Source organism: Pongo abelii, chromosome 1, assembly GCF_028885655.2.
Source record: "Pongo abelii isolate AG06213 chromosome 1, NHGRI_mPonAbe1-v2.0_pri, whole genome shotgun sequence".
In the NCBI taxonomy this organism is placed as follows: domain Eukaryota; kingdom Metazoa; phylum Chordata; class Mammalia; order Primates; family Hominidae; genus Pongo; species Pongo abelii.
In genome coordinates this window covers 205,063,086-205,090,650 of record NC_071985.2, presented here as the reverse complement: position 1 = coordinate 205,090,650, position 27,565 = coordinate 205,063,086, and the positions used below count along the sequence as shown (strand labels likewise).

Here is a 27,565-nt window from a genome sequence, read left to right as displayed (position 1 = left end):
TCAGCCACCTGAGTAGCTGGGACTACAAGTGCACACCATCATACCCGGCTAATTTCTGTATTTTTAGTAGAGACGGGGTTTCACCATGTTGGCCAGGATGGTCTCGATCTCCTGACCTCGTGATCCGCCCACCTCGGCCTCCCAAAGTGTTGGGATTACAGGCGTGAGTCACCGCGCCCGGCCTTATTTGTTTTCTAAATATGTAAAGTCAGAAATAAATCCAAGTAACGAGAATACATATATATGTATGTGTGTATATGTATATGTGTATGTGTGTATATATGTGTATATGTGTGTATCTGTGTATATATGTGTATATATGTGTGTATATGTATGTGTGTATGTGTGTGTGTGTGTGTGTGTGTGTATATATATATATATGGAGTCTTGCTCTGTCACCAGGCTGCAGTGCAATGGCGCGATCTCGGCTCACTGCAACCTCTGCCCACTGAGTTTAAGCGATTCTCCTGCCTCAGTCTCCCGAGAAGCTGCGACTACCAGCGCGCGCCACCACGCCCGCTAATTTTCTTCGTACTTTTAGTTAGAGAAGGGGTTTCCCCCTGTTGGCCAGGATGGTCTCGATTTCTTGACCTCGTGATCCGCCCGCCTCGGCCTCCTAAAGTGCTGGGATTGCAGGGTGAGCCACCGTGCCCAGCCCTAACGAGCATATATTAATGTTGTAATTATATGTGTCTGTGTGTGTGTGGTTTTGTTTTCTATATAAAGTCAGACGAGTGTGTGTGTGTAGTTTTGTTTGCTAAATAAGTCAGAAATAAACCCAAGTAACCCAGCCGCCTGGGCCAGGTGGTATCTGGCCCGCCCCATTCCAGCCTGAACTCCGCCCACCGCGATCCGGAAGCCTCGCGCCCAGCGGGTTGCAGGAAAAACCCGGAGCTGAATACCCTGCCCGACCCTGGCCGCTGCGCTCGGGAGCCTGCGCAGAAGCCGTCGGAGGCGCATGCTCTGTAGCGGTCTCCGCAGCCAGGATTCGCGCCCGCGCGGGCCTTTGAGCCCCGCCCGCAGAGCCCCGCCCGCGAAGCCCCACCCCGGTGCGCGGGTATGGCGGCCAGCCTCTGGATGGGCGACGTGAGTGAGGGCAGCCGTCCGGGGTCTGAGGACAAGGAAGCATCTCGGTTTCGCGAGGGAGGAAGAGTCTGAGTGGGAGGGGACTTGGGATCCCAAAAAGGGGAGACGTGTGACGGGGGTTCTTTTTGGTGACACAGAAGCGGGTTCCAGCATCTAAGTGAAGAGGCTGAGTCCGTCAGGCCAGGGGTCCTGGGGCCCCACCTGGGTTCGTGGGAGGGAAAGGTGGTGCTTTGGGGACATAGAATGGGAGGAATCCAAGGACTGAGGCGCGCTGTTCTGGGACCGGAGGAGTGGGGTTTCTAGGTCTAAGGGAGGCTCCCTAAAGGGGGGCAAGCTTGAATCAAAGGAGCTGGGGTTTCAGGCCGCTCAGTGGAGGCGAACCTCGCCCCTCGCTCCCCCTGCGGCACGTAGCCAGCCCTGGGCTGAACGGGAGGGGCTCTGGAACCCGGAGTGGGAAGCCCGGCCGCCGGCCTGAGCCGCTGTGCTCTTGTTTTTACGCAGCTGGAACCCTACATGGATGAGAACTTCATCTCCAGAGCCTTTGCCACCATGGGGGAGACCGTAATGAGCGTCAAAATTATCCGAAACCGCCTCACTGGGTAAGTCTCATCTCAGGTCTCTCTTAATACGTCTCGTTGCAGCTGTCATGTACGAGAATGTAAACATCGTAGTCATGGCTTCTCACTACCCCTAGTAATAGTCACTGTAAAATTATAACAGCTAACATTTTGAGGTCCTAATGAGTGGAAGGATGGCATGTAGCTTAAGGGTAGGACTTGCCAGGCGTGGTGACTCACGCCTGTAATCCTAGCACTTTGGGAGGCTGAGGTGGGCGGATCACCTGAGGTCAGGAGTTTGAGACCAGCCTGGCCAACATGGTGAAACCCCGTCTCTACTAAAAATACAAAAATTAGCCGGGTGTGGTGGCAGGCACCTGTAACCCCAGCTACTCGGAAGGCTGAGGCATGAGAATCACTTGAACCCGGGAGGCGGAGGTTGCCGTGGGCTGAGATCGTGCCACTGTACTCCAGCCTGGACAACAAGAGCAAAACAATGTCTCAAAAAACAAACAAACAAACAAAAAACGCATGACTCAAGCGAGACTGGGTTTGAAAGCTGTTTCTACTGTATGACCTTGGGTAAGTTACTTAACTGCTCTGTCTCATTCACTTTGAGTATAAAAATGGAAATAATAACAGCACCTACCTCCTAGAGTTATGGTGAGGATTAAATGAGTTAATTCACATTTATCATTAGGGCAGTGTATGGCATATAGCATATGCTCAGTAAGTATAGTCAGATTACGATCTGCTGAGTAATAAGCAGTTTACATCCATTATCTCCTTAAAACCTCAGAAACCTCTGAGGTAGGTAAGTACTATTATGAAGAGGCTTAATAACTTGAAGAGTTACAATAAATAGCCGGGTGCGGTGGCTCACGCCTGTAATCCCAGCACTTTGGGAGGCCGAGGCAGGCGGATCACGAGGTCAGGAGCTCAAGACCATCCTGGCTAACACGGTGAAATCCCATCTCTACTAAAAATACAAAAAAAATTAGCTGGGCGTGGTGGCGGGCACTTGTAGTCCCAGCTACTTGGGAGGCTGAGGCAGGACAATGGCGTGAACCCACTGCACTCCAGCCTGGGCGACAGACTGAGACTCCGTCTCAAAAAAAAAAAAAAAGAGTTATAATAAATAACAAGTCAAGACTTGAATTCGAGTCTATCCTGAAAGCTCTGAGGGCCCTTAACTCTTAGGCCATTCATTTAAAAAATTGTGGAGGCTGGGTGCAGTGCCTCACGCCTGTAATCCCAGCACTTTGGGAGGCGAGAAGGGCGGATCACCTGAGGTCAGGAGTTCGAGACCAGCCTGGCCAACATGGAAAAACCCTGTCTCTACTAAAAATACAAAAATTAGCTGGGCGTGGTGGTGCATGCCTGTAATCCCAGCTACCTGGGAGGCTGAGGCAGGAGAATCGCTTGAACTTGGGAGGTGGAGGTTGTAGTGAGCCGAGATCCGCCATTGCACTCCAGCCTGGGCAATAAGAGCGAAACTCCATCTCAAAAAAAAAATTATCTGTGGAGATACTACTGTGTTCTACTGTTCTAGATTCCTGGCTGAAATAATCCAGATATAGCCCCTGCTCATGGAGTTAACTACATTCTAGTGGGGAATGAGACAATAAGTAAACACAACCAAATGCACAATATTTTCAGATAGTGGTGCTCTATTACCTCCATTTTCTTCTTTCTCTTTGAGGTCTTAGTTTTCCTTAGGGAATTATCAATTTGTCAGTGTTTATCAAGCAGCCACTCTTCTTTTTTTTTTTTTGAGACGGAGTCTCGCTCTGTCACTACCCAGGCTGGAATGCAGTGATGCGATCTTGGCTCACTGCAAGCTCCGCCTCCTGGGTTCACGCCATTCTCCAAGCAGCCACTCTTTTCTCGGTACTCCACTACATGTGGCTTGCTAAAACATCAAATGGTTTAAAAATAGAGATGAGACATTTGAAAGATACTTTGTGTATTCAGAACCCCATTACCTAGGAAAAGATTTTTCTGACGGGTAGATCATGCCCACCTAAATATTTCTCTTCTTGCTTTTTAAGCAGAAAACCCCAGATAATCAGCTACTGGTATGAATATTCATTCTGTAACCTTTCTCCTTTTTTTTTCTTTTTTTTTTTTTTGAGACGGAGTCTTGCTCTGTGGCCCAGGCTGGTGTGCAGTGGCACGATCTCGGCTCACTGCAAGCTCCGCCTCCCAGGTTCAAGCCATTCTCTTGCCTCAGCTTCCCAAGTAGCTGGGACTACAGGCGCCCACCACCACACCCGGCTAATTTTTTGTATTTTTAGTAGAGATGTGGTTTCACCTTGTTAGCCAGGGTGGTCTCAATCTCATGACCTCGTGATCTGCCTGCCTTGGCCTCCCAAAGTGCTGAGATTACAGGCATGGGCCACCACGCCCGGCCCCTTTCTACTTTTTAAAACACTGGCATAGGCTGGGCACAGTAGCTCACACCTGTAATCCCAGCAGTTTGGGAGGCTGAGGTGGGCAGATCACTTGAGGTCAGGAATTTGAGAACAGCCTGGACAACATGGTGAAACCTCGTCTCTACTAAAAAAATACAAAAATTAACCAAGTGTGGTGACACACACCTGTAGTTCCAACTACTTGAGAGGCTGAGGAAAGAGAATCGTTTGAACCCAGGAGGCGGAGGTTGCAGTGAGCCGAGATCATGCCACTGCGCTCCAGCCTGGGTGACAGAGGGAGACTTTGTCGCAAAAATAAATAAATAAAACACTGGCATAGATTCTCACATTTTAATCTTTTTTTTTTTTTTTTAATTGAGGCATAGTCTCCCTCTGTCGCCCAGGCTGAAGTGCAGTGGCACAATCTTGGCTCACTGCAACCTCGCCTCCTGGGTTTAAGCCATTCTCCTGTCTCAACCTCCCGAGTAGCTGGGATTACAAGGGCCTGCCACCATGCCCAGCTGATTTTTTTTGTTTTTGAGATGGAGTCTCGCTCTGTCGCCCAGGCAGGAGTGCAGTGGTGTGATCTCAGCTCACTGCAACCTCTGCCTCTCAGGTTCAAGTGATTCTCCTGCCTCAGCCTCCTGAGTAGGTGGGACTACAGCCGTGTGCCAACACGTCCAGCTAATTTTTTGTATTTTTAGTAGAGATGGAATTTCACTGTGTTAGCCAGGATGGTCTCAATCTCCTGACCTCCGCCTGCCTCAGCCTCCCAAAGTGCTGGGATTACAGGCGTGAGCTACCACGCCTGGCCTAATTTTTTCTATTTTTAGTATAGATGGGATTTCACTGTGTTGGCCAGGCTAGCCTCGAACTCCTGACCTCAGTTGATCTGTCTGCCTCAGCCTCCCAAAGTGCTGGATTACAGGCATGAGCCACTGGGACCAACCTTACTGTTGACTGAAATAAGATATGGGCCGGGCGCAGTGGCTCACGCCTGTAATCCCAGCACTTTGTGAGGCCGAGGCGGGCGGATCACGAGGTCAGGAGATTGAGACCATCCTGGCTAACACAGTGAAATCCCGTCTCTACTAAAAATACAAAAAAATTAGCCAGGCGTGGTGGCGGGCGCCTGTAGTCCCAGCTACTCTTGAGGCTGAGTCAGGAGAATGGCGTGAACCCGGGAGGTGGAGCTTGCAGTGAGCAGAGATCACGCCACTGCACTCCAGCCTGGACGACAAAGTGAGACTCTGTCTCAAAAAAAAAAGAAATAAGATATGGAACTCTTGTTTCTTACATGTTTCTTTTTTTTACTTTGAGACGGAGCTTTGCTCTTGTCACCCAGGCTATATTACATATTATTTTTCCTTGGGTCTTATCTTTTTTCCTTTTCTATAATCTTGGTGTTTTGTTTTGTTTTGAGACAGAGTCTTGCTCTGTCACCAGGCAGGAGTGCAGTGGTGCAATCTTAGCTCACTGCAGTCTGCACCTCTCGGGTTCAAGCCATTCTCCTGCCTCAGCCTCCCTAGTAGCTAGGACTACAGGCACATACCACCACGCCCAGCTAATTTTTGTATTCTTATTACAGACAGGGTTTCACTGTGTTGGCCAGGATAGTCTCGATCTCTTGACCTCGTGAGCCCCCCACCTTGGCCTCCCAAAGTGCTGGGATTACAGGCGTGAGCCACCACTCCCGGCCAACACCCAGCTAATTTTTTTTTTTTTTTTTTTTTTTTTTTGGTTTGAGGCAGAGTCTGTCTCTGTTGCCCAGGCTGGAGTGCAGTGGAATGATCTCGACTCATTGCAACCTACACCTTCCAAATTCAAGCAGTTCTCATCAGCCTCCCGAGTAGCTGGGATTACAGTCATGTGCCACTATGCCTGGCTAATTTTTGTATTTTTTGTTTGTTTGTTTAGTAGAGACGGGGTTTCACCATGTTGGTCAGAACTCCTGACCTCGTGATCCACCCACCTTGGCCTCCCAAAGTATTGGAATTACAGGCGTGAGCCGCTGCGCCCAGTCCGCCCAGCTAATTTTTTTTTTTTTTTTTTTTTGAGATGGAGTCTGGCTGTGTCGCCAGGCTGGAGTGCAGTGGCGTGATCTTGGCTCACTGCAACCTCTCCCTCCCGGTTCAAGCAATTCTTGTGCCTCAGCCTCCCGAGTAGCTGGGATTACAGGTACACACCACCACACCCAGCTAATTTTCATTTTTTTGTTTTTTTTTGTTTTTGAGACCCAGTCTCACTGTGTCATCCAGGCTGGAGTGCAGTGGTGTGATCTCTGCTCACTGCAAGCTCCCGTGTTCAGGCAATTCTCCTGCCTTAGGCTCCCGAGTAGCTAGGACTACAGGTGCCCACCACCAAGCCTGGCTGATTTTTTTGTATTTTTAGTAGAGATGGGGTTTCACTGTGTTAGCCAGTATGGTCTCGATCTCCTGACCTCATGATCCGCTCACCTCAGCCTCCCAAAGTGCTGGGATTACAGGCCAGGCGTGAGCCACCACACCCGGCCTGTTTGTTTTGTTTTTTTTTTTTTTTACAGAGTTTCACTTTGTCGCCCAGGCTGGAGTTTAGTTGCATGAACATGGCTAACTGCAGCCTCCACCTTCTGGGCTCAGGCTATTCTCCTGCCTCACCCATCCAGGTAGCTGGGACTACAGGTGCACGCCAGCATACCCAGCTAATTTTTGTATTCTTTGATGAGGCGGGGTTTTTCCGTCTTGCCAAGGCTCATCTTTTTATTGGAGATAGCTTTATAGGGTGATGTTAAGAAAAATCTGACATTTTTCAGTATAAATCTCTTAGGTTGTCATATTCTCTTACTTATGTCTCTTAGTGACTCTTTCAAAGATAGAATGCTCAGAATCTCACACCCCCTGGTTAGGTACAGTCCATCGGGTTTTTCTGAGACTCTGTCTCAAAAAAAAAAAAAAAAAAAAAAAGATTAAAAAAACCATATTTGTCTATATTTACTGGATGAATTTTTTTTTTTTTTTTGAGATGGAGTTTCATTCTTGTTGCCTAGGCTGGAGTGCAATGGCGCGATCTCGCCTTACCGCAACCTCCGCCTTCCGGGTTCAAGTGATTCTCCTGCCTCAGCCTCCGTAGTAGCTGGGATTACAGGCATGTGCCACCACACCTGGCTAATTTTGTCTTTATAGTAGAGATGGCGTTTCTCCATATTGGTCAGGCTGGTCTCGAACTCCCGACCTCAGGTGATCTGCCCACCTCAGCCTCCCAAAGTGCCACTGCGCCCGGCCTTTTTTTTTTTTTTTTTGAGACAGAGTCTTGCTCTGTCACCCAGGCTGGAGTGCAGTGGTGCGATCTCAGCTCACTGCAAGCTCCTCCTGGGTTCACACCATTCTCCTGCCTCAGCTTTCCAAGTAGCTGGGACTACAGGTGCCCGCCACCACACCTGGCTAATTTTTTTTGTATTTTTTAGTAGAGACGGGGGTTTCACCATGTTAGCCAGGATGGTCTTGATCTCCTGACCTCATGATCCACCTGCCTCGGCCTCCCGAAGTGCTGGGATTACAGGTGTGAGCCACCGCACCTGGCCGATAATTTCTTTTCCTGAGCCATATGAAAGTAAATTGCAGGATGAGCATGGTGGCTCACGCCTACAATTCTAGCACTTTGGGAAGTGGAGGCATGCGGATCACCTGAGGTCAGGAATTCAAGACCAGCCTGGCCAACAAGGTGAAACCCCATCTCTACTGAAAATACAAAAATTAGCCAGGTGTGGTGGGGGGTGCCTGTAGTCCCAGCTACTCAGTAGGCTGAGGGAGGAGGATCGCCTGCACCCGGGAGGCGGAGGTTGCAGTGAGCCAATATTGTGCCCCCACACTCCAGCCTGGGCAATAGAGTGCATTGTGTCCCTTCACTGCTAAGTATCTCTGCGATCTTGGCAGAAACTGGACATTTTCTTCTTTTTTTTTTTTTTTGAGACGGAGTCTCGCTCCGTCGCCCAGGCTGGAGTGCAGTTACGCAGTCTCGGCTCACTGCAGGCTCCGACTCTCACTGCAAGCTCCGCCTCCTGGGTTCATGCCATTCTCCTGCCTCAGCCTCCCTAGTAGTTGGGACTACAGGCGCCCGCCACCACACCCGCCTAATTTTTTGTATTTTTAGTAGAGACGAGGTTTCACTATGTTAGCCAGGATGGTCTCGATCTCCTGGCCTAGTGATCTGCCCGCCTTGGCCTCCCAAGTGCTAGGATTACAGGTGTGAGCCACCGTGCCCGGTGGAACTGGACATTTTCTTACGTAACCACAATGCTTATATCACACTAACAAAATTATCAGTGATTCTCTAATACCATGTCGTAGCAGGTCTACATTTAAATTTTTATAATTGTCTCCACAGTATTGATAATTTTTCATTTATTAGTGAATTATAATTCAATCCAGGAATCTGCATTGCATTTAGTTCTTCTGAGTCTCTTTTATTTTTATTTATTTATTTATTTTTTTGAGACAGAGTCTTGCTCTGTCACCCAGGCTGGAGTGCAGTGGCGCGATCTCGGCTCACTGCAGCCTCCGCCTCCCTGGTTCAAGCGATTCTCCTGCCTCAGCCTCCCGAGTAGCTGGGACTGCAGGCACCTGCCACCATGGCTGGCTAATTTTTTGAGTCTCTTTTAATGTATAAAAGCCAACCTCTTTGTTTCCTCATACTATTTAACTTTTTAAGGAGGTAAGACTGGTTGTCTTTATAAGAGCCTATACTCTGAGGCCGGGTGCGGTAGCTCATGCCTGTAATCCCAGCACTTTGAGAGGCCGAGGTGGGCAGATCACCTGAGGTCGGGAGTTCAAGACCAGCCTGACCAACATGGAGCAACCCCATCTCTACTAAAAATACAAAATTAGCTGGGCATGGTGGCGCATGCCTGTAATTCCAGCTACTTGGGAGGCTGAGGCAGGAGAATCTCTTGAATTTGGGAGGTGGAGGCAGGTGAATCGCTTCAACCTAGGAGGTGGAGGTTGCAGTGGGCCAAGATTGCGTCATTGCACTCCAGCCTGGGCAACAAGAGCAAAACTCGGTCTCAGAAAAAAAAAAAACAGATCATACATTCTGCATTCGTTTATTTACTTGTGGTGTTTTGCATAGTCTATCCCTAAAATTTCCTGGAACTGGTTATTAGATCTAAAGGCTTGATGGGATTGCATAATACAATTTTGGCAAGAGTATTCACACATGATAAAATGCATAAATGAATGTTTACTAAATGAGTTTGGGGCCAGGTGCCTTGGCTCATGCCTGTAATCCCGGAACTTTGGGAGGCCAAAGTGGGTGGATCTCCTGAGGTCAGGAGTTCAAGATCAGCCTGGCCAACATGGCAAAATCCCATCTCTACTAAAAATACAAAAATTAGCCAGGCATGTTGCTGGGTACCTGTAATTCCAAGTATTCATGAGGCTGAGGCAGGATAATTGCTTGAACCTGAGAGGCAGAGGTTATAGTGAGCTGAGATCGAGATGATATCCATCTCATAAATAAATAAATAAATACAGATAAACGAATCTTGGACTGGCCCAGATGGGCAATCCTTACATTCAGGTTTGTAAATTAGGTCTGAGCTGGGGTGTGGCAGGGAACAAAAACAGTGTTGACTCAGATTAGAAAAACATTTATTTCTCCCTTCAAGGCCAAGACCCATCTTGAGCCTTTTTTTTTTTTTTTTTTTTTAAACAGTCTCAAACCAGCCTGTTGCTCAGGTTGGAGCAGTGTGGCATGATCTCGACTCACTGCAACCTCCACCTCCTGGGTTACAGCAATTCTCCTGCCTTAGCCTCTCGAGTAAGCTGGGACTACAGGTGTGCGCCACCATGCCCAGCCAATTTTTGTATTTTTAGTAGACATGGTGTTTCAGCATGTTGGCCAGGCTGGTCTCCTGACCTTCAGTGATTCGCCTGCCTTGGCCTCCCAAACTGTTGGGATTATAGGCGTGAGCCATCGCGCCTGGCCTCATCTTGAGCCATTTTATCTTTAACCATTTTCTTTCTCTATTTGCTTTTTTTCCAGGATCCCAGCTGGCTACTGCTTTGTAGAATTCGCAGATTTGGCCACAGCTGAGAAGTGTTTGCATAAAATTAATGGGAAACCCCTTCCAGGAGCCACACCTGTAAGGACATTTAGATAATGATGATGTTGCCATTATTATTGTCGTTGCTTACTACCATCTATTGACTCCCTACTGTATACTTATTTTATTTAATTCTATAACAACCCTTTACAGTAGGCATTGTTATCTTTGTAGGCCCAGGAAACTGAAGCTCAGGGAATTGAAATAACTTGCCCAAGGCAACACAGGTAGTAAATGGCAGAGCCAGGATTCAGACTGAAGATTGGTTGCCTCCCAAATCCATGCCTTTCCATTCTGCATCGCTGCCTCCCATAACCGAAGACTTGAAACTCTAGACCTCTTGCCTGATTGGGAAACTAGAATAGGCTGGCAGCAGCAAGGACACATTTCAAGAGAGTTGCATTCTGCTCTTCCCACAGTTACTTAGCTTACAGCTGCACCAGCTGGCACACCTGGGCTCATAGAACCATGGAGCTGGCAGTGCCCTTAGCGGTCATCCGTGCAACCCCCTCATTTTATACAGGAGAAAAAGCTGAGGCTTAGAGAGGGGGAGATGTTTTGGCCAAGGTAATTTATTTCAGTTTTTTTCAAATATTGTTCAACTCTTGAAGCACCTTTCTCTGTTTTAGTTTGTTTGTTTTTAAACTTCCAGGCGAAACGCTTTAAACTGAACTATGCCACTTATGGGAAACAACCAGATAACAGGTAGGTACAAAGTCATGTCTAGACAGACATAAGATGTGTCACTGTGCCCGTCACTGCCATATAGGAGGAGGGGAGCTGGTTTGGCTGCACTTGGTCCCCTCCTGAAGGACAACGCCCTTCTCCCTTCTTTGCTGGTGGACCTTCCTGGTGCTTCATGCAAGACTCTGGCTTTTCTGTATTTGGTCAAGCCCCTGGCTTCCTACCCTGCTACTCCTCACAGTATTGAAGTTTTATTCAATAAGAATTGCCTTGTTAGCCAGGCGCAGTGGCTTACACCTGTAATCCCAGCACTTTGGGAGGCCGAGGCGGGTGGATCACAAGGTCAGGAGATCAAGACCATCCTGGCTAACACGGTGAAACCCTGTCTCTACTAAAAATACAAAAAATTAGCTGGGTGTGGTGGCGGGCGCCTATAGTCCCAGCTACTTAGGATGCTGAGGCAGGAGGCTCACCTGAGCCCAGGGAGGGCTACAATGATCAAGGCTACTGTGAGCCATGATTGTGCCACTGCACTCCAGCCTGGGCAACAGAGTGAGACCCTGTCTCAAAAAAGAAACCCAATGAATTGACCTGTTATAGCAACATAAATTCATTGGAATTTCAGGTTGCCATTTGAAAGCATTAAAACGGTGTACCAAAAGCTTAAAAAACATTTATATGCATTAACCCTACAATTCTACTTTTCAGTATTCATGGATGTGTGCAAAGATTAGCCTCAGATGTGTTCATTGAAGTATTGTGTATAATAGCTAAAGTTGGGGAAAACCCAAATAACCTAATAGTAGCGAAGTGATTAAATTATGGTCATTAGTTAGGATGCAGTATATCCACTAACAAGTCATGTTGCAGTATACTGACATGTCAAGATGTTGGCAATATGTTGAAAGTGAAAAAAAATACTAGAAACAAAATACAATGGATCGTATTTATGAACATTTAGAAGAAAAGCCATAAGAAAAGAAGACAAAAGTATACATATCAAAGCATTTATTGTTGTCTTCAAGTGGTTGGGTTATAGCAATTTTATTTATCTTTGCACTTTTGTGTTTTGTTTTTTTGTTTTTTTTTTTTTTTTTTTTTGGAGACGGAGTCTCACTCTGTCGCCCAGGCTGGAGTGCAGTGGCGCCATCTCTGCTCACTGCACCCTCCGCCTCCTGGTTTCATGCCGTTCTCCTGCCTCACCCTCCCGAGTAGCTGGGACTAGAGGCGCCCGCCACCACGCCTGGCTAAGTTTTTTGTATTTTTACTAGAGATGGGGTTTGACTGTGTTAGCCAGGATGGTCTCGATCTCCTGACCTCGTGATATGCCCGCCTCAGCCTCCCAAAGTGCTGGGATTACAGGCGTGAGCTATCGCACCCTGGACTGTGCTTTTGTGTATTCTTTTTTTTTTTTTTTTTTTTTTTTGAGATGGAGTCTCACTCTGTCGCCCAGGCTGGAGTGCAGTGGCATGATCTTGGCTCACTGCAATCTTTGCCGCCTAGGCCCAAGCAATTCTCCTGTCTCAGCCTCCCGAGTAGTTGTGATTACAGGCACCTGCCAATGCGCCCAGCTAATTTTTATATTTTTAGCAGAGATGGGGTTTCACCATCTTGGTCAGGCTGGTTTTGAACTCTTGACCTTGTGATCCACCTGCCTTGGTCTCCCAAAGTGCTGGGATTACAGGCGTGAGCCACTGCGCCTGGCCTTGTGTGTTCCTATTTTACAAGGAATGTGTATCATACTTGAAATAAGATAATAACAAAGGTAGGCGGGGCGCGGTGGCTCACACCTGTAATCCCAGCACTTTGGGAGGCTGAGACGGGCAGATCACAAGGTCAGGAGTTTGAGGCCAGCCTGACCAACATAGAGAAACCCCGTCTCTACTAAAAATACAAAAATTGGCCGGGCGCGGTGGCTCACACGTGTAATCCCAGCACTTTAGGAGGCCGAGGCGGGTGGATCACCTGAGGTCGGGAGTTCAAGATCAGCCTGGCCAACATGGTGAAACCCCATCTCTACTAAAAATACAAAAAATTAGTTGGGCGTAGTGGCGGGCACCTGTAATCCCAGCTACTCAGGAGGCTGAGACAGGAGAATCGCTTGAACCCGAGAAGCAGAGGTTGCAGTGAGCTGAAATTGCGCCACTTCACTCCAGCCTGGGGGACAGAGCAAGAGTCCATCTCAAAAAAAAAAAAAAATTAGCTGGGCGTAGTGGCATGTGCCTGTAGTCCCAGCTCCTTGGGCGGCTGAGGCAAGAGAATCGCTTGAACCCAGGAGGCAGAGGTTGCAGTGAGCCGAGATCACGCCACTGCACTCCAGCCTGGGTGACAGAGTGAGACTCCATCTCAACAAAAAGAAAGAAAAAAAGAAAGAAAATAACAAAGGTTTGTGTGTTCGTTTATTTTTTGAATAGAATTAACCTCCTATAACGGGAGTTGGCAAACTTTTGCCTGATTTGTATCACCCACAACCTCGCAGTGGTTTAAGAGGTTGGGTATGGTGGCTCACGCCTGTAATCCCAGCACTTTGGGAGGCTGAGGCAGGTGGATCATTTGAGGTCAGGAATTTGAGACCAGCGTGGCCAACTTGGCGAAACCCCGTCTCTGCTAAAAATGCAAAAGATTAGCTGGGCGTGGTGGTGCGCGCCTGTTATCCCAGCTGCTCGGCAGGCTAAGGTGTGAGAATCACTTGAACCTGGGAGACAGAAGTTGAAGTGACCCCAGATCGCACCACTGCACTCCAGCCTGGGCAACAAGAGCAAAACTCCATCCCAAAAAAAAAAGATTGGGGGTTTAATTTTCTCTAGGCTTTGCGACCTTAGAAGATAAGATCTAGTTCTTTTTTTTCTGTCTTTTAACATTTATGTTTAAAATATACAAGGAATGCAGAATGCATTATTATGCAGTTTTTATGCACTTTTATCTTTTGAGTGCCTTAGAGATGCACTTCTGACCCCATCCACACATCTGCACTCATGTAATACTTGAAGTCAGACAAGTTCTGTGGAGTGGGTGAGGGATTTGGGGCAGGGACTATTTCCATAACTCTTCTGCCAGGACTGCTCTAATGAAACAAAGTAGGGGCTGGTTATGTAGACCCATCAAATGTGTTCCTTAAGGGGCCTGGGAGAGATTTACCTGGCATAAGCAAAAGAGCTCTTCAGAGCAGAGGTTTTGGTCTTTGCCTCTGAATCTTCTTGTTCTCTCTCCTCAGCCCTGAGTATTCCCTCTTTGTGGGGGACCTGACCCCGGATGTGGATGATGGCATGCTGTATGAATTCTTCGTCAAAGTCTACCCCTCCTGTCGGGGAGGCAAGGTGGTTTTGGACCAGACAGGCGTGTCTAAGTAAGGCCTTACTTGTTACTGATGCTTAACTGTGTTAGTTTCAGCATTTCTCTCCTGAGTGGAGGTGTTTTAGAAAGGCCCTGCAGCATGGTGGTTAAAACCACAAGCTCTGTAACCAAACTGCCTGGTTCAAATCCCAGCTCCAATACAGGTGAGGGAGAGTGCCAGTATTGTAGAATTGAGGCTCCGTGACCCTTATAGCCCCATCTGTAAAATGGAGCTGATTAATAATAGCTGCTTGTAGGGTTGATGTAAGGATTAAAGGATATAATACAAGTAAGTCACATTTGAAATGCTTTATAGGTGTTTGCTGTTTTGCTTGTTATTGTTACTGAGCCTTTCAGTGTAGTTAGAAGTGTTCCACTTCAGGCTGGGCGTGGTGGCTCATGCCTGTAATCCTAACACTTTGAGAGGCCAAGGTGGGTGGATTGCGTGAGCTTAGGAGTTTGAGACCAGCCTGGGCAACATGGTGAAAGCCGTCTCTATTAAAATACAAAAAATTAGCTATGTGCGGTGGTGTGCACCTGTAGTCCCAGCTACTTGGGAGGCTGAGGTAGGATAATTGCTTGAACCTGGAAGGCGGAGGTTGCAATGAGCCAAGATTGTGCCACCACACTCCAGCCTGGGCGACAGAGCGAGACTGTCTCCATAAAAAAAAAAAAAAAAAAAAAAAGTTGGCCCGGCATGGTGGCTCATGCCTATAATCCCAGCACTTTGGGAGGCTGAGGTGGATGGATCACCTGAGGTCAAGTGTTTGAAACCAGCCTGGCTAACATGGCAAAACCCTGTCTCTACTAAAAAAATACAAAAGTTAGCAGGGAATGGTGGCACGCGCCTGTAGTCCCAGCTACTTGGGAGGCTGAGGCAGAATTGCTTGAATCCAGGAGGCAGAGGTTGCAGTGAGCTGAGATCATGCAACTGTGCTCCAGCCTGGGTAACAGAGCGAGACTCCGTCTAAAAAAAAGAAAAAAATGGAAATCGAAAAACCTCAAGAAAGGCTCATTCTTGGTCAGTATGGTAGTTATATGCTCAGGCTTTGAGAGTCCAACAGGTGTGGCTTTGAATCCTGCTTCTACCATGACTTTGGGCAAATTGTTAAATCTCACTGAATTGGTTACCTCTTCAGTAAATGCGGATACCACTTTCATGGAATTATTAGACAGTTTGATGAGATCACCCTGAGAAAATGCTCAGCACAGGCTGGGTGTGGTGGCTCACGCCTGTAATCCCAGCACTTCGGGAGACAGAGGCAGGCGGATCACCTGAGGTCAAGAGTTCAAGACCGCCTGGCCAACATGGTGAAACCCTGTCTCTACTAAAAATACAAAAATTAACCAGGCATGGTGGTGCGTGCCTGTAGTCACAGCTGCTCAGGAGGCTGAAGCAGGAGAATCGCTTCAACCTGGGAGGCGGAGGTTGCAGTGAGCCGAGATCGTGCCAGTGCATTCCAGCCTGGGAGACAGAGCGAGACTCCATCTCAAAAAAAAAAAAAAAGAGAAGAGCCAGGCACGGTGGCTGACACTTGTAATCCCAGCACTTTGGGAGGCTGAGGCAGATGGATCACCTGAGGTCAAGAGTTCGAGACCAGCCTGGCCAACATAGTGAAACCCTGTCTCTACTTTAAAAAAAATACAGGCCAGGCGTGGTGGCTCGTGCCTGTAATCCCAGCACTTTGGGAGGCCGAGGCGGGCAGATCACGAGGTCAGAAGATCAAGACCATCCTGGCTAACATGGTGAAACCCCGTTTCTACTAAAAAAAAATAAAGTCAGCTGGGCGTGGTGGCGGGTGCCTGTAGTCCCAGCTACTCTGGAGGCTGAGGCAGGAGAATGGCATGAACACGGGAGGCGGAGCTTGCAGTGAGTCAAGATGCGCCACTGCACTCCAGCCTGGGCAATAGAGTGAGACTCCGTCTCAAAAAAAAAAAAAAAAAAATCAGTTGCATGTGGTGGCAGGCACCTGTAACCCCAGCTACTAGGGAGGCTGAGGCAGGAGAATTGCTTGAACCCGGAAAGCAGAGGTTGCAGTGAGCCGAGATCACACCATTGCACTCCAGCCTGGGCAACAAGAGTGAAACTCCATCTCAAAAAAAAAGAGAAAATGCTCAGCACAGTGCTAGGGAAATAAATATTTATTAAATGTTAGCTTGCATTAATTTATCCCCCTGCTAGAATTTGAGCTCAGGAGAGCAGGAACGTTGTCTTTCTGTGACTGATGCATCCTGTGCGTAACGCAGTGCCTGGCATACAGGGCAGACTGTAAATATTTGCTGAATTTTCTTCTATTAGTTACTTTCCAGCAGGGTGTCAGGGAAGCTCCTGTTTGGGAATGTTCCCCAGGGGTGAAGGTGTCGAGGAGGATGAACTGAATGTGGGAATTCCTGTAGATCTTAGACTCGTCTGTACTTGGATCTTGACCCTATGTGGACACCTGTTGATGGGACTCTCCTTTCTTCCTCTAGTTTAATGGACTCTCTCTCTCTTCTCAGCCTTTTTTCCTTTCTACATTCCTGCCCACCTTCTTATCCTTACTTCTTTTTCATGTGTCCATTCTTAGACTTTCATCACATTTGTGATCTAAATTGTATATTTTTTTCATGCAGGGGTTATGGTTTTGTGAAATTCACAGATGAACTGGAACAGAAGCGAGCCCTGACGGAGTGCCAGGGAGCAGTGGGACTGGGGTCTAAGCCTGTGCGGCTAAGCGTGGCAATCCCTAAAGCGTGAGTCCTGCAGGGAAGGTAGAGAGACTCTAGACTCCCCGCCAGACACTCCTCTTTTGTTTGCTGAGAATCAGGGCATCCATACGCTGGATGGGAGGCTGAAGGGGGATCCAATTCAAGTCACAGGTACTGAATGCCTGCTGTTTGCCGGGCCGTGGGTGCTGGAGTTGAACTACCCCACTCCTGCAGAAACTTACAGTTGGGGATAGAGTATGATTTGGAAAGGCTGATGCATTCCAGTACTGGTGACAGCACTGGAAAAGCTGTTTGGCTGTCCATACCTGATGTCCCTTTTCTTTGCCCAGTAGTCCCACTGTTGGGAACTTATTCATAGAATTAATAAGATTTGAACAAAGGGAAAAAAATTACTTCCAGTTTTAGCCTTACTTATATTAATGAAACTACAGCCCTCCTGTGAGTGTTCCATGCCGTAGGAATGGATAAGAATTAGTATTCCAGACACTTGGCCAGGCGCAGTGGCTCACGCCTGTAATCCCAGGACTTTGGGAGGCTGAGGTGGGCAGATCACCTGAGGTCAGTAGTTCGACACCAGCTGGGCCAACATGGCAAAATCTCATCTCTACTAAAAATACAAAAATTAGCTGGTCATGGTGGTGCACGCCTGTAGTCCCAACAACTCGGGAGGCTGAGGCAGGAGAATCGCTTGAACCTGGGTGGTGGAGGTTGCAGTGAGCCGAGATGGCGTCAGTGCACTCTGGCCTGGGCGACAGAACAAGACTCTGTCTCAAATAAAAAAGAAAAATATTCCAGACACTCTACAGAACATTATATACTTCAGTATTACACCTGTCATGCTAGGTAGAAAATCTTCTTCCCTTACAACTCCAAACTTTTCTCTGAATAGGATTTTTTGTTTGTTTGTTTTTTCCCTGAGACAGGGTCTCAAAGTCACCAAGGCTGGAGATCATGGCTCACTGCAGCCTCGACCTCCCCAGGCTCAGGGGATCCTCCCATCTCAGCCTTCTGATTAGCTGGTACTACAGGTGCACACCACCATGCTTGGCAAATTTTTGTATTTTTTGTAGAGATAGGGTCTTGCTTTGTTGCCCAGGCTGGTCTCGAATTCCTGGGCTCAAGCAATCTGCCCACCTTGGCCTACAGAAGTGTTGGGATTACAGGCATAAGCCATTGTGCCCGGCCAGATCTTTTATCCTTTAGACAAATTAATGATTTTCAACTGGAGTGATTTTGCCTCCCAGGGGACATTGACAACATCTGGAGACATTTTTGGTTCTCACAACCAAGGATGTACTAATGGCACCTAGTGGGTATCGGCCAAGGATACTGTTAAACATCCTGCAATTCACAGGACGGCCTCCCACCCCTCCATGTCAGTAGACCCAGGGCTGAGAAACACTGAACCAAACTCTACCCTAAGAGTAGTTGAACTATTTTTTTTTTTTTTTTTTTTTTGAGATGGAGTCTTGCTCTGTTGCCAGGCTGGAATGCAGTGGCGTGATCTTGACTCACTTCAGCTTCCACCTCCCAGGTTCAAGCGATTCTCCTGCCTCAGCCTCCTAAGTAGCTGGGACTACAGGCGTGTGCCACCGAGCCCAGCTAATGTTTGTATTTTTAGTAGAGACAGGGTTTCACATGTTGACCAGGCTGGTCTTGAAATTCTGACCTCAGGTGATCCGCCTGCCTTGGCCTCTCAAAGTGCTGGGATTACAGGCGTGAGCCACTGCGCCCAGCCAAATGGCCATGTTTTTGAAAGCAATGATTTAGGGGTTCTTTATGGTTTAACTGTGTTTAATACATTGAAGATCAGGCTTAGTGACTTCCCCCAAAAATGTTATTTGTTGTAAATAAATTATTATATAAAACATTAAATTAGCTGGGCTTGGTGTGCTCCTCTAGTCCCAGCTGCTCTGGTGGCTGAAGTTGGAGAATTGATTGAGCCTAGGAGTTCAAAGTTACAATGAGCTATGATCACTCCACTGCACTCCAGCCCAGGCAACAGAGTGAGACCCTGTCTCTTAAAAAACAAAATAGGCCGGGCGTGGTGGCTCACGCCTGTAATCCCAGCACTTTGGGAGGCTGAGTTGGGTGGATCACTTGAAGCCAGGAGTTCAAGACCACCCTGGCCAACATGGTGAAACCCCATCTCTGCTAAAAGTACAAAAATTAGCTGGGCCTCCCGGGATCAAGCGATTCTCCTTCCTTAGCCTCCCAAGTGGCTGGGATTATAGGCATGAGCTACCACGTCTGTCCATCGTTTCTTTTCTTTTTTTTTTTTTTGAAACAGAGTTTCACTTTTATTGCCCAGACTGGAGTCCAGTGGCACAATCTAGGCTCATTGCAACCTCTGTCTCCCAGGTTCAAGCGATTCTCCTGCCTCAGCCTCACAAGCAGCTGGGATTACAGGTGCGCCATCCCACCCAGCTAATTTTTTGTATTTTTAGTAGAGATGGGGTTTCACCATGTTGTCCAGGCTGGTCTTGGAACTCCTGACCTCAGGTGACCCACCTGCCTCCACCTCCCAAAGTGTTGGGATTACAGGTATGAGCCACCGCGCCCAGCCCTTTTTTTTTTTTTTTTTAAACAGGATATCCTTTTCCCAGTCCTGACATAGTTTGTTAAGAGAGACAAACCTATCCATTAAAACCTCCTGTATTAAAAGCATGGTCTCTGGAGCCATACTCTCATATTAGCTGTGTGACTTTGGACAAATTACTTAACCTCTCTGTTCCTCAGTTTCCTTATCTGTAAAATAGGAATAATGATACACTTATTGCATATGGTTGTTTTGAGGATTAAAAGAGTTAATTGGTGGCCGGGCTCCCAGCACTTTGGGAGGCTGAGGCAGGCGGATCACGAGGTCAGGAGATCGAGACCAGCCTGGCTAACATGGTGAAACCCTGTCTCTACTGAAAATACAAAAAATTAGCCAGGCGTGGTGGCACACACCTGTAGTCCCAACTACTCAGGAGGCTGAAGCAGGAGAATCGCTTGAACCCGGGAGGTGGAGGTTGCAGTGATCCGAGATTGCGCCCCTGTACTCCAGCCTGGGCAACAGAGCAAGACTGTCTCAAGGAAAAAAAAAAGTTAATCAGTATAAAGCACTTAAAATAGTCTCTGGCCACATAGGCAGTGTTATGGAAATGTTTGCTTACACTTATTTTTGTTTCTGTCTTCATTTAAGGAGCCGTGTAAAGCCAGTGGAATATAGTCAGATGTACAGTTATAGCTACAACCAGTATTATCAGCAGTACCAGAACTACTATGCTCAGTGGGGCTATGACCAGAACACAGGCAGCTACAGCTACAGTTACCCCCAGTATGGCTATACCCAGAGCACCATGCAGGTAACCATGACTTGGCAAGACTGGTCCCCTTGGGTTGTGTTTCTCCTCTAGAAACAGGTCATTCTCTAGGATGGGATTGGTAAGGACAGGGGCTTGGGCTTCAGAAAAAATAGGGAAAGTTGAAGCAGTCCAGTTCCTCTTGTTAAAAATAAGCCATTGTGGGTCGGGCACAGTGGCTCACACCTGTAATCCTAGCACTTTGAGAGGCCGAGGCAGGTGGATCATCTGAGGTCAGGAGTTCAAAACCAGCCTGGCCAACATGGTGAAACCCTGTCTCTACTAAAAATATAAAAAATTAGCTGGGCATAGTGGCAGGCGCCTATAATCCCAGCTGCTCAGTAGGCTGAGGCAGGAGAATCGCTTGAAACTGGGATGTGGGTGTTGCAGTGAGCCGAGATCATGCCACTGCACTCTAGTCTGGGTGACAGAGCTAGACTCCACCTCAAAAAAAATAAAAAATAAAAAATATAAGCCACTGTGGTCCTGGGCCGGGATTTCACCATGCCCCTAACCCACATCTCTGGTCTCTTGGCAGACATATGAAGAAGTTGGAGATGATGCATTGGAAGGTAAGGCTTCATGTGTTCCTTACTCTGTCAGCCATTATCAGGTGACTGCTGTGGCTGGCACTGTGCTCTCAGCTAGAGGGAAGACAAGATAAATTCTGCTCTGGAAGAACTTACATTCTGGTTAGAGAGCCAGACAAATATGTAATTATGGTAAGATGTGTCGAGTGTTACCCAGAGGTGTGAGTGTAGATCCCAGAGAGCCTGGGACAGGCAGCTCCAGGAGAGCCCATCACCCCCTTGACATGTGGCATTCTATCCCGGTATGTGGGCTTCTAACGATAATACTGTTATCCTTTTTTTTGTTTTTGTTTTTTGAGATGGAGTTTCACTCTTGTTGCCCAGGCTGGAGTGCAATGGCACAATCTCAGTTCACTGCAACCTCCACCTCCCAGGTTCAAGCAATTCTCCTGCCTCAGCCTCCCGAGTAGCTGGGATTATGGGCATGCACCACCATGCCCAGCTAATTTTTTTGTATTTTTAGTAGAGATAGAGTTTCTCCATGTTGGCTTGGCCGGTCTCAAACTCTCAGCCTTAGGTGATCCGCCCACCTCAGCCTCCCAAAGTGCTGGGATTACAGGCATGAGCCACTGTGCCTGGCCAATAATACTGTTACCTTTTATTTGTTTGACTGTTTGTAAAATTCGTTTTTTATTTCTTTTATTTTTTTCTGTTTTTCAATATATTTTAAATGACATATTTTCCTGATTTTTAAGTCATCGTTAGGATGGAAAATTTGGAAAATAAAGTATGGGCCAGGCGCGGTGGCTTACGCCTCTAATCCCAGCACTTTGGGAGGCCGAGGCAGGTGGATCACGAGGTCAGGAGATCGAGACCATCCTGGCTAACACAGTGAAACCCCGTCTCTACTAAAAAATAGAAAAAATTAGCTGGGCTTGGTGGTGGGCACCTATAGTCCCAGCTACTCGGGAGGCTGAGGCAGGAGAATGGCGTGAACCTGGGAGGCGGAGCTTGCAGTGAGCTGAGATTGTGCCAGTGCGCTCCAGCCTGGGAGACAGAGCTAGACTCTGTCTCAAAAAAAAAAAAAGAAAATATAGTAAAGTATAATGAAACTGAAAATCACCCCATATCCTACAACATAGTAATAGCCATTATTTTTTCTTTTTTTTTTTTTTTTTTTGAGATAGAGTCTTGCTGTGTCACCCAGGCTGGAATGCAGTGGCGCAATCTCAGCTCACTGCAACCTCCGCCTCCTGGGTGCAAGTGATTCTCCTGCCTCAGCCTCCCGAGGAGCTGGGATTTCAGGCACATGCCACCACGCCCAGCTAATTTTTGTATTCTTAGTAGAGACGGGGTTTCACCATCTTGGCCAGGCTAGTCTCAAACTCTTGACCTCATGATCCGCCTGCCTCAGCCTCCCAAAGTGCTGGGATTACAGGGGTGAGCCACCGTGCCCAGCCCATTATTAATTTTTTAATTAAAAATATTTAAGCCTTGCGTGGTGGCTCACACCTGTAATCCCAGCCCTTTGGGAGGCCAAGGAGGGTGAATCATGAGGTCAAGAGATTGAGACCATCTTGGCCAACATGGTGAAACCCCGTCTCTACTGAAAATACAAAAATTGCCAGGCGCGGTGGCTCATCCCTGTACTCCCAGCACTTTGGGAAGCCACGGCGGGAGGATCACCTAAGGTTGGGAGTTCTAGACCAGCCTGGCCAACATGGTGAAATTCCGCCTGTACTAAAAATACAAAAATTAGCCAGGCATGGTGTTGCGCACCTATAATCTCAGCTCCTCAGGAGGTTGAGGCAGGAGAATCGCTTGAACCTGGGAGGCGGAAGTTGCAGTGAGTCCAGATCGTACCACTGTACTCCAGCCTGGGCAACAGAGCGAGACTCTTGTCTCAAAAATATATATATATATACAAAAATTAGCTGGGCGTGGTGGAGCACACCTGTGGTCCCAGCTACTCGGGAGGCTGAGGCAGGGGAATCGCTTGAACCCAGGAGGTGGAGGTTGCAGTGAACTGAGATGGCGCCACTGCACTCCAGCCTGGCGACAGAGCGAGACTCCGTCTCAAAAAAAAAAAACAGGCCGGCACGGTGGCTCACGCCTGTAATCCTAGCACTTTGGGAGGCCAAGGCGCGCAGATTCTCTGAGCTCAGGAGTTCGAGACTGGCCTGGGCAACACGGTGAAACCCTGTCTCTACTAAAATACAAAAGAAATTAACCAGGTGTGGCGGCATGCGCCTGTAGTCCCAGCTACTCTGGAGGCTAAGGCAAGAGAATTGCTTGGACTCGGGAGGCAGAGGTTCCAGTGAGCCGAGATTGCACCACTGCACTCCAGCACTCCAGCCTAGCTGACAGAGCGAGACTCTGTCACTACCAAAAAAAAAAAAATTTATTGGGCCAAGTACAGTGGCTCATGCCTATAATTCCAGCACTTTGGGAAGCCGAAGTGGGAAAATCAACTGAAGTCAGGAGATTGAGACCACCCTGGCTAACATTGTGAAACCCAGTCTCTACTAAGAATACAAAATTAGCCAGGCATGGCCGGGCACGATGGCTCACGCCTGTAATCCTAGCACTTTGGGAGGCCAAGTCGGGCAGATCACAAGGTCAGGAATTTGAGACCACCCTGGCTAACACGGTGAAATCCCATCTCTACTAGAAATACAAAAAATTTAGCTGGGCGTGGTGGCGGGCACCCATAGTCCCAGCTACTCAGGAGGCCGAGGCAGGAGAATGGCGTGAACCTGGGAGGCAGAGCTTGCAGTGAGCCAAGATCGCACCACTGCACTCCAGCCTGGGCAACAGTGCAAGACTCTGTCTCAAAAAAAAAAAAAAAATTATCCAGGCATGGTGGTCCATGCCTGTAATTCCAGCTCCTTTGGAGGCTGAAGCAGGAGACTCATTTGAACCCGGGAGGTGGAGGTTTTGGTGAGCCAAGAATGCTCCATTGCAGTCCAGCCTGGGTGACGAGAGTGAAACTCCATCTCAAAAAAAAAAGGTATTTACTGGCTAGGCACAGTGGCTAAAGCCTGTAAGGTCTTTGGAAGGCCAACGTGGGTTGGAGGATGGCTTGAGCCTAGAACTTTGAGACCAGCCTGGGCAACATAACGAGACCCCATCTTTTTTTTTTGGGAGACAGAGTCTTGCTCTGTCACCCAGGCTGGAGTGCAGTGGTGCAGTCTCTAATCTCAGCTCACTGCAACCTCCACCTCCCAGGTTCAAGTGATTCGCCTGCCTCAGCCTCCTGAGTAGCTGGGATTACAGGCATGCACTGCCACGCTCGGCTAATTTTTGTATTTTTAGTAGAGATGGGGGTTCAGCATGTTGGCCAGGCTGGTCTCGAACTCCTGACCTCAGGTGATCCTCCCAACTCAGCCTCCCAAAGTGCTTTGATTACAGGCATGAGCCACTGTGCCCGGCCAAGTATTTATAATTTTCACTGAATTTCACAGAAGAAAAAGGAAAGTAAAACTGAAAGCCAAGCATGGTGGCCTGTGGTTCCAGCTACTTGGGGGAGCCTGAGGCAGGAGGATTGCTTGAGCCCAGAAGGTTGAGGCTTCAGTGAGCTGTGACTACAGTTGTGCCCTGCCATACCTGGCTATTTTTTTCTATATTTTTGTAGAGGCAGGGTTTCACCATGTTGCCCAGGCTGGTCTTGAACTCCTAGGTTCAAGTGATCTGCCCACCTCGGCCTTCCAAAGTGCTGGCATTACAGGCATGAGCCACTGCGCCTGGCCAAAACTTTTTTTGAGGTACAAAAAGACTCAAAGTTTGAAATCTATTTTGAGGATTCTTCTTCAAGAGAAAGTCATAGGGAAAATGTTTTCTGTCAAGAAAATGTTCATTAAAGGAAACAGATCCCTTTTAGGGCATGAACAAACTTGTCTAGTTCATAACATTTTAAAGCACTTTCTTGTGTCCTCTCATGTGATGCCAACTGTAGTGACCTTGTGGGGTGGGCTGGGAAGGACATAGGAGCTCCACTTCACACATGGGGAACTAGTGGCCCGGAAAGCCCAAGTGATCTGCTGAGGGTCACACGGCGTGGGGCAAAGTCAGGACAGTCCGGTCTTTCTGTACTCAAGTCTCTAGTTGTTTCCCCCTGGGAGACATTGCCTTCTTTCTAGAGATAATTAGCCTCATTATAATATCTGTAGATAAGTCCTTAGAATTTTCCAATCTCTTTTTAACCTTTTTTTGTTTGTTTTCTTTTTCTTGAGATAAAGAGTCTTGCTCTGTCACCAGGCTGGAGTGCAGTGGCACGATCTCGACCCACTGTAACTTCCGCCTCGCAGGTTCAAGCGATTCCCCTGCCTCATACTCCTGAATAGCTGGGACTACAGATGCGCACCACCACGCCCAGCTAATTTTTGTATTTTTAGTAAAGATGGGGTTTCACCATGTTGGCCATAATGGTCAACACAGGTGTGAACCACCGCGCCAGGCCCAATTTTTTTTTTTTTTTTTTTTTTTGAGATGGCGTCTCACTCTTGTTGCCCAGGCTGGAGTGCAATGGCAAGATCTCGGCTCACTGCAACCTCCGCCTCCCGGGTTCAAGTGATTCTTCTGCCTCAGCCTCCCAAGTAGCTGGGATTACAGGTATGCGCCACCATGCCCAGCTAATTTTCTTTTTTCTTTTTTTCGAGACAGAGTCTTGCTCTGTCGCCCAGGCTGGAGTGCAGTGGCACAATCTCGCATGCCCAGCTAATTTTCTATTTCTATTTTTCTAACCCCATAAAGATGGGGTTTCTATGTTGGTCAGGCTGGTCTCAAACTTCTGACCTCAGGTGATCTGCCCACCTTGGCCTCCCAAAGTGCTGGGATTACAGGCTTGAGCCACAGCGCCTGGCTTTTTTTTTTTTTTTGAGATACAGTCTTTGCTCTGTCGCCAGGCTGGAGTGCAGTGGTGCCATCTCTGTTCACTGCAACCTCTGCCTCCCGGGTTCAAGTGATTCTTCTGCCTCAGCCTCCCGAGTAGCTGGCACTATAGGCATGTGCCACCACGCCCAGCTCATTTTGTATTTTTAGTAGAGACGGGATTTATCCATGTTGGTCAGGCTGGTCTTGAACTCCCGACCTCCGGTGATCTGCGTGCCTCATCCTGCTGAAGTGCTGGGATTATGGGCATGAGCCACTGTGCAAAAAATTTAATAGTATTTTACCACCAGGGACAGTGGCTCATGCCTGTAATCTCAGTACTTTGAGAGGCTAAGGCAGGAGGATCACTTTAACCTAAGAGTTCAAGGCTGCTGTGAGCTGTAAGTGTGCCACTGTACTCTAGCCTGTGTGACAGAGCAAGACCCTTTCTCTAAAGTATGTATACACATACATACATACAGGACTTGGCCTTTCAGCTCCTATATTTGACTGTAGTTCTTCCACTACGCACTTATTGTCAGTTCTTGAGATGATGCTCTGGACTTAATAACTTTGATCAGACCTTCTAAACCCAAATTTGAAGTGAGGACCAGACCAGAAAATCTAGGATACATGATGGCTAGAGACACAGTTGTAGCTTTTAATAGATGCAGGCTAACAGCTGCCATTTTTCCATTCTCTAGGTACATTATCCTATTTTCATCTTCCCCAGAACCCTGCAAGGCAGTGGTTTTACTTCCTAAAAGAAGAAACTGGCAGGATAGGGACCTTACCATAGAACAGAGTTCTGGGAGAAGGGAACTGAACCAGGTCCCTTGCAGCTGTCCCTAGACTTCCCTGACCCCATCCTTGCTTGCTTTCTAGACCCCATGCCACAGCTGGATGTGACTGAGGCCAACAAGGAGTTCATGGAACAGAGTGAGGAGCTGTATGACGCTCTGATGGACTGTCACTGGCAGCCCCTGGACACAGTGTCTTCAGAGATCCCTGCCATGATGTAGCCAGGCCCAAGGACAAGCCAGGCTGTACGATGTGAGGGAGATGAGAGACTCCTTTTTAAAAATTGTGAAACCTTTTTGGAAATATGATTTGTAAGATTTTAATGATGACTGTTTCTGGAGATCATGAATATTTCTACAACACTGCTGCATTCATTTGACCGTTTGAGTTTGAAGACCAAGGAACAACTTTTAAACAAGGTTCAAATTGGTTTCCTTCACAGGAATCCTTTGTCCAGGTAGTTATCCACTCCTGGACACAGGACAGTTGGGGATTACCCAAAACTGGGATGAGCAGCTTGGGATTAATTCACACACTAAAGCCTGAGTTCAAGGTTTCCCAGTTGACAGGTATGTAAATCAAGGTTCTCTGGAGTATTTGTAGTACCTGCCATATTTGAGTCCTAACTTGGTGCAAGTCTGGCGGCTAGGTAGAAAGGGCACTCTAGCAGGTGTGGGAGGAGCACACCCCAGGAGGTAGAATGTGGTGGGGTGTGATGGAACAGGCCAGTTGACCTAAGAATTAGTACTTGCTCTAATAATGGGTTTTGTCTATTTTCATGAGCTGCAGCATCTGCATATACAAGGCCTGGATCACCTTAGGATCAATATTTTGATATGGGAGAAGGCAGCTCAGAAAGGTTTAAGGAAGATAGATAGCTCAAAGCCAAAGCAGACCTCCATTTGAACTTTATACTGCTCACTTCTGTGTTTCCCAAGTAAATGGGAAACTGTCCAATTTTGTCATGTGTCGGGGCTTACTGTCTGAGACAAAGCATTCATCCTAGATCATAAAAAATCTCCAAAGATCTCTTTAAGGGCTGGGCATGGTGGCTCACTTTGGGAGGTGGATTGCTTGAGCTTGGGAAGAGACCAGATTGGTCTCTACAAAAAAATACAAACACAAATATACTTTTACTAGTCTTTATTCTTTTATT

At 47.7% G+C, this 27,565-nt stretch overlaps 1 protein-coding gene across 2 annotated transcripts; it reads left to right on the top strand.

Annotated features, from left to right (window-relative positions):
* Positions 1-957: 957 nt before the first annotated feature.
* Positions 958-27,539, top strand: TRNAU1AP (tRNA selenocysteine 1 associated protein 1). Of its 2 annotated transcripts, NM_001133550.1 has the most exon segments (9): positions 1,026-1,086; positions 1,588-1,685; positions 10,076-10,175; positions 10,789-10,841; positions 14,035-14,166; positions 16,767-16,886; positions 20,050-20,212; positions 20,748-20,781; positions 26,494-27,539. In NM_001133550.1, coding segments are annotated over 9 exon segments (864 nt in total). In that variant the 5' UTR covers positions 1,026-1,059; the 3' UTR covers positions 26,631-27,539.
* Positions 27,540-27,565: the final 26 nt, after the last annotated feature.